The sequence below is a fragment of the Cebus imitator genome, unplaced genomic scaffold (genome assembly GCF_001604975.1).
Source record: "Cebus imitator isolate Cc_AM_T3 unplaced genomic scaffold, Cebus_imitator-1.0 Scaffold375, whole genome shotgun sequence".
Classification (NCBI taxonomy): Eukaryota; Metazoa; Chordata; class Mammalia; order Primates; family Cebidae; genus Cebus; species Cebus imitator.
In genome coordinates this window covers 1,944,637-1,951,568 of record NW_016107690.1, presented here as the reverse complement: position 1 = coordinate 1,951,568, position 6,932 = coordinate 1,944,637, and the positions used below count along the sequence as shown (strand labels likewise).

General features: G+C 53.6%; 1 protein-coding gene across 1 annotated transcript in view; it reads left to right on the top strand.

The window, feature by feature from the left end:
- TMPRSS9 (transmembrane serine protease 9) overlaps positions 1 to 6,932 on the top strand; it is a 39,795-nt gene that overhangs the window by 9,021 nt on the left and 23,842 nt on the right. The window contains exons 2-6 of the mRNA XM_037731024.1: positions 570 to 697; positions 2,686 to 2,753; positions 2,909 to 3,084; positions 5,855 to 5,896; positions 6,396 to 6,509. Coding sequence (XP_037586952.1) covers positions 570 to 697; positions 2,686 to 2,753; positions 2,909 to 3,084; positions 5,855 to 5,896; positions 6,396 to 6,509 — 528 coding nt within the window. The remainder of the gene's footprint in view (positions 1 to 569; positions 698 to 2,685; positions 2,754 to 2,908; positions 3,085 to 5,854; positions 5,897 to 6,395; positions 6,510 to 6,932) is intronic.

Below are 6,932 nucleotides of genomic sequence, written 5' to 3'. Positions count from 1 at the left end.
GCCACGGCACTCCAGCCTCAGCAACAGAGCGAGACCCTGTCTCAAAACCAACCAATCAACCAGTCCGTTTGAAGATGTCCTCATGGGACTGTGGCCGGAGAGCCCTGCTGGCCTCTGGCTGTGCTCCCGTCCTTGCAGTAGGAGGTGGGGACGGTCATTTCACCGTCCCCCAATGTCATTCCAGCTGCTACTCCCTGTAGTCAGCCCAGGTCCTGGGCCAGACACTGCATTGGAGACAGGCATGAGCAGGACCTCTTCCTGCCTTGGGGGGAAACCCAGGGGCGTCTGGGGCTCACTGGGTGCCTCACATCCACTTTGTGCTGTTGTCTGGGGACCTCTGAGTGGGTGGCCATAGAATTCAGCCCAAACCAGGATGCTTTTGGGAATGGAGGGAGAGCCTTGTGAGTAGCTATTCGGGACAACCAGAGGGGCGTCGGCCACCCCACTGCATGTCAGGAGTGACCACTGGGCTGTGTGGGGGCAGGCAGGGCGGGGCCCAGGCAGCCGGCTCAGTGGAGCCCCGAGCCCCCAAAGCTGGGCTCTCTCATGGGCCCTGGTCTCGTCCCCAGCCTTCCTCTCTATGCAGGGCGTCCACGTGGACCACACGGCCCAGCTGTGGGGCATCCGATGGGCCAGCAGTTTGCGGCAGGAGGCCTCGGACTATCACCGCACGCTGACGCCCACCCTGGAGGCACTGGTGAGGGTGGTCTGCGTTTGGGGGCCAGGAAGGAAAAGCGAGTAGCCGGGGGCTCTGACGTAGAGCTGCTTCCCATGGGGGAGGGAGGGGGGATGGAGGCAGGGAGGCTGGGGTGGAGGCTGTGAGATTGGGAAGCCGGGTCGTGGGACGGGGAGGATGAGGCCAGGGTGTGGAGGCTGATGCCTACAGAGCAGAGCAGTATCCACTGAGGACTGAGTCCTGCGGGACTTCAGGCCACATTTATTCTGGATGGGAATCAGAGCCCTCACGCACAGCTGGGGGAATGTATTTTATTTGTTTTGAGACAGAGTCTCACTCTCGCCCATGCTGGAGCGCAGTGGTGCGATCTCGGCTCACTGCAACACCTCCCGGGTTCAAGCGATTCTCCTGCCTCAGCCTCCCGCGTAGCTGGGACTACAGGCGCCCGCCACCACGCCCGGCTAATTTTTGTATTTTTAGTAGAGACGGGGTTTCACCACGTTGGCCAGGCTGGTGTCGGACTCCTGACCTCAAGTGATCCACCCTCCTCGGCATCCCGAAGTGCTGGGATTACAGGCGTGAGCCACCGCGCCCAGCCTGGGGGAAGGTAAAATTAGGCATTCCAGGAAAGCAGGAAAAGATAAAATGGAATACAGTGGTGCAGGCCGGGTGTGGTGACTCATGCCTATAATCCCAGCACTGTGGGAGCCCAAGGCGGGTGGAGTTCAAGACTAGCCTGACCAACATGGAGACGCTCAGACTTCCACTAAAAATACAAAGCTAGCTGGGTGTGATGGCATGTGCCTGTAATCCCAGCTACTCAGGAGGCTGAGGCGGGAGGATTGCTTGAGCCGGGGAGGCGGAAGTTGCAGTGAGCTGAGATCGTGCCATTGCACTCCAGCCTGGGTGACAGAGCAAGACACTATCTCAAAAAATAATTTAAAAATATACACTGGGCGTGGTGGCTCACGCCTGTAATCCCAGGACTTTGGGAGGCTGAGGTGGGTGGATCATGAGGTCAGGAGTTCGAGACCAGCCTGGCCAACATAGTGAAAGCACATCTCTACTAAAAATACAAAAAATTAGCCGGGTATGGTGGTGGGTGCCTGTAATCCCAGCTACTCAAGAGGCTGAGGCAGGAGAATCGCTTGAGCCTGGGAGGCAGAGATTGCAGTGAGCTGAGATTATGCCACTGCACTCGGGCCCAGATGACAGAGCAAGACTGTCTCAAAAATAACAATAAAAAATTTAGAAATAAAAAATAAATAAGGCCGGGCGTGGTGGCTGACACCTGTAATCCCAGCATTGTGGGAGGCCGAGGTGGGCATATCACAAGGTCAGGAGTTTAAGACCAGCCTGGCCAATATGGTGAACTCCCGTCGCTACTAAGAAATACAAAAAGTATGGGTCTGGTGGCACGTGCCTGTGATGCCAGCTGCTTGGGAGGCTGAGGCAGGAGAATTGATAGAACCCCGGAGGCGGAGGTTGCGGTGAGCCGAGATCTTGCCACGGAACTCCAGCCTGGGCGACAGAGGGAGACTGTTTCAATGAATAAATAAATAATAAAAATAAAACATAAATAGACCGGGCACGGTGGCTCACGCCTGTAATCCCAGCACTTTGGAAGGCTGAGGAGGGCGGATCATGAGGTCAAGAGATCAAGACCATCTTGGCCAACATGGTGAAACCCCGTCTCTACTAAAAAATAGAAAAATTAGCTGGGCGTGGTGGCGCGCGCCTGCAGTCCCAGCTGCTCGGGGGGCTGAGGCAGGAGAATCACTTGAACGCGGGAGTCGGAGGTTGCAGTGAGCCGAGATCGTGCCACTGTACTCCAGTCTGGGCGACAGAGGGAGACTGTTTCAATAAATAAATAAAACATAAATAAAAGGAAATGCTTTCCCATGGAACCAACCCGCTCTCTAGCTCCCTCCACCACCTACCCGGCCTCTGCAGTGGTGGGGTGCACATGCTGTGGGTGTCAACATTGACTGGTCTTGTTTCTGTTGCAGTTTGTAAGTAGTTTTCAGAAGACAGAGTTAGAGGCAAGCTGTGTGGGCTGCACGGTGCTGAATTACAGGTGAGTTGGAGCTTCCATTGGGTGAAGGAGACTTGGTGGACATCTGGGAGTTTCTGGAGGATTCCAGAAAAGTTTGGAAGATTCTAGAAGATTCCAGAAGATTCCAACAGAGAGGAGGCCCTACTTCTCCAAGGGCCTCTCCTCCATGCCTGTAGGGATGGGAACTCCAGCGTCCTGGTGCATTTCCAGCTGCACTTTCTGCTGCGACCCCTCCAGACGCTGAGCCTGGGCCGGGAGGAGGAGCTACTTCAGGAAGGGATCCGGGCAAGGCTGCAGAAGCACGGCATCTCCCTGGCTGCCTACGGCACCATTGTGTCGGCTGAGCTCACAGGTGAGTGGGCAGTTGAGACTGAATCCACATCACGAGGAGGCTGGAGGCGGGCAGCCTTCGCAAGATACATTTTGATAAGCACCCCTTCCCATAAAAAGAAAATGAAATCTTCAGCGTGGCGGCTCACGCCTGTGATCCCAGCACTTTGGGAGGTCGAGGTGGGTGGATCATCCGAGGTCAGGAGTTTGAGACCAGCCCGGTCAACATGGTGAAACCCCGTCTGTACTGAAAATACAAAAAATGAGCCATGCGTGGTGGCGGGTGCCTGTCATCCCAGCTACTCAGGAGGCTGAGGCAGGAGAATCACTTGAACCCGGGAGACACAAGTTGCCGTTAGCTGAGATCGTGCCCTCCAGCCTGGGCAAAAAGTGTGAAGCTTCTTCTCAAAAACAAACAAACAAACAGACATTGCCTTTGCCTTAATGGTGTAGACAAGGGTTGGCCATCTTTTTCTGTAAGGAGCTACAGTGTAAATATTTTCTTTTGGTTTTTTGAGATGGAGTCTCACTCTGTTGCCAAGGCTGGAGTGTAGTGGTGTGATCTCGGCTCACTGCAACCACCACCTCCTGGGTTGAAGCAATTCTCCTGCCTCAGCCTCCCGAGGAGCTGGGACTACAGCTGTGGGCCACCACGCCCGGCTAATTTTTGTATTTTTAGTAGAGACAGGCTTTCACCATGTGGGCCAGGCTGGTCTTGAACTCCTGACTTCGAGTGACTTGCCTGCCTCGGCCTCCCAAAGTGCTGGGATTACACGTGTGAGACACTGTGCCCAGCCAATATTTTCATCTTTGGGGACCGTTGCGTTTCTGTGACAACCACTCAACTCTGTTGTTTGTACCGCAGAGGCAGCCACAGACCATATATCAGTGAATGGGTGTGGCTGTTTACCAATAAAACTTTATTAACAATAAGAAGCCGTGGGCTGGATTTGGCCCCTGGCTGCAGTTGGCCAAACTTGACTGTAGAATGAAGGGTAGATGCTACACCCTAATAAGATTGTATGTGAGGCCAGGCACAGTGACTCACACTGTAATCCTAGCACTTAGGGAGGCCGAGGTGGGTGGATCACTTCAGGTCAGGAGTTCAAGACCAGCCTGGCCAACATGGCGAAACCCCATCTCTACTAAAAATACGAAAATGAGCCGGTGTGCTGGCACATGCCCGTAGTTCAGTTACTCAGGAGGCTGAGGCAGAATTGCTGAAACCTGGGAAGCAGAGGTTGCAGTGAGCCAAGGTCATACCATTGCACTCCAGTCTGGGTAACAAGAGCAAAACTCCATCTCAAAAAAAAAAAAAAAAAAAAAAAAAAGGGCACGGTGGCTCAGGCCTATAATCCCAGCACTTTGGGAGGCCGAGGCGGGTGGATCACCTGAGGTCAGGAGTTCAAGACCAACCTGACCAACATGGTGAAACCCTGTCTTTAAAAAAAAAAAATTGTCAGCTTGATCTTGATGAGCAGGACATTGGTGGTTCCCTCCCCACCAACCGTGACATGCTGGTCCAGGTCTTAATAACCTCTGCTCCAGCGTTAACAGAACTTTCCCTGCTGAGGGAGAGTCTCCAGGCCTATGGGGTGTGGTGGCCGCCTGAGCCCTGTGGCTAGTGAGTGCTCTCCCTGCGGCGAGTGAGACTGCACAGCAGTGTTGACTGCGTTTCATCTTCACTGACAAATGTAAGTGACGCCCCAGGTGGACAGGACAGCTGCTCACTTCACTCCACCACCTGTCTGCAATAGGCCATGTTCTTTCTTTTTTTTTTTAATTAAAAAAAAAAAAAAAAAGATGGGATTTCACCATGATGGCCAGGCTGGTCTTGAACTNTGCTGGCACATGCCCGTAGTTCAGTTACTCAGGAGGCTGAGGCAGAATTGCTGAAACCTGGGAAGCAGAGGTTGCAGTGAGCCAAGGTCATACCATTGCACTCCAGTCTGGGTAACAAGAGCAAAACTCCATCTCAAAAAAAAAAAAAAAAAAAAAAAAAAGGGCACGGTGGCTCAGGCCTATAATCCCAGCACTTTGGGAGGCCGAGGCGGGTGGATCACCTGAGGTCAGGAGTTCAAGACCAACCTGACCAACATGGTGAAACCCTGTCTTTAAAAAAAAAAAATTGTCAGCTTGATCTTGATGAGCAGGACATTGGTGGTTCCCTCCCCACCAACCGTGACATGCTGGTCCAGGTCTTAATAACCTCTGCTCCAGCGTTAACAGAACTTTCCCTGCTGAGGGAGAGTCTCCAGGCCTATGGGGTGTGGTGGCCGCCTGAGCCCTGTGGCTAGTGAGTGCTCTCCCTGCGGCGAGTGAGACTGCACAGCAGTGTTGACTGCGTTTCATCTTCACTGACAAATGTAAGTGACGCCCCAGGTGGACAGGACAGCTGCTCACTTCACTCCACCACCTGTCTGCAATAGGCCATGTTCTTTCTTTTTTTTTTTAATTAAAAAAAAAAAAAAAAAGATGGGATTTCACCATGATGGCCAGGCTGGTCTTGAACTGCTGACCTCAGGTGACCCACCTGCCTTGGCCTCCAAAGTGCTTGGATTACAGGCATGAGCCACCGCGCCTGGCCCTTTTTTTTTTTAATTTGAGACAGAGTGTCACTCTTGTTGCCCAGGCTGGAGTTCAGTGGCGCGATCTCGGCTCACAGCAACCGTCTCCTCCCGGGTTCAAGCGATTCTCCTGCTAGGCGTGAGCCACCGTGCTCAGCCAATAGGATGTTTTCCAAGAGTCTTACTGCTTATTCGATGAGCTTCTATTTTGCTGTTTTGTTGCAGGAAGACATAAGGGACCCTTGGCAGAAAGAGACTTAAAATCAGGTATGTTTTTCTCCGATTGCAGTTACTGACACAGGTTTCCTAAAGCTCCCCCTTTCAACTAAGTGAAAGAATTCCCAGAACAATGCCGGGCGCAGTGGCTCACGCCTGTAATCCCAGCACTTTGGGAGGCCGAGGCAGGTGGATCATGAGGTCAAGAGATCGAGACCATCCTGGTCAACATGGTGAAACCCCGTCTCTACTACAAATACAAAAATTAGCTGGGCATGGTGGCGCGTGCCTGTAATCCCAGCTACACGGGAGGCTGAGGCAGGAGAATTGCCTGAACCCAGGAGGCGGAGGTTGCGGTGAGCCGAGATTGCGCCATTGCACTCCAGCCTGGGTGACAAGAGCGAAACTCCGTCTCAAAAAAAAGAAAAGGAAAAAGGAGAGAATTTCTACGTCTCCATACACTGGGGAAACTGCTCCGTGCAGAGCGGTGCCTTACTGCAAACAGGGCATGTAGCGTGAGGTCACAAACTCCGCTCTTTCCTGTCCTCAGGCCGCTGTCCAGGGAACTCCTTTTCCTGCCACAACGGCCAGTGTGTGACCAAGCTGAACCCGGAATGTGATGACCAGCAGGACTGCTCCGACGGGTCCGACGAGGCACTCTGCGGTCAGTCTGCCTGTCTGGCCTGGCCTCCGGGCCCCACGCCTTTTCCGGGGTCAGCTGCGGGCTCTGCTCTCTGTCACTCGGGCACACGGGCCTGGCGTTTATGGGGGCTGGGCAGAGAAAAGAAAGGGGATTCCATGGTGTGGAGAGCAACATGAGGAAGCAGCAAGAGGAGAGGCTCGGGTGTGTGATGGGGAGAACCCTCGGGAGAACAGGGAGAAGATACCAGGCTGAAAACAGAAGCTGGGCCAAAGCCTGGAAAGCCTTCCACACCAGGAGCTGGAGCTCTGTCCTGTAAATCCAGGGGTGTGGCCACAGGGATGTGAGCAGTGGAAAGAGACAATTAAACTGCTGGAAGAGATGAGCTGGGCACGGTGGCTCACACCTGTAATCCCAGCACTTTGGGAGGCCAAGGTAGGTGGATCA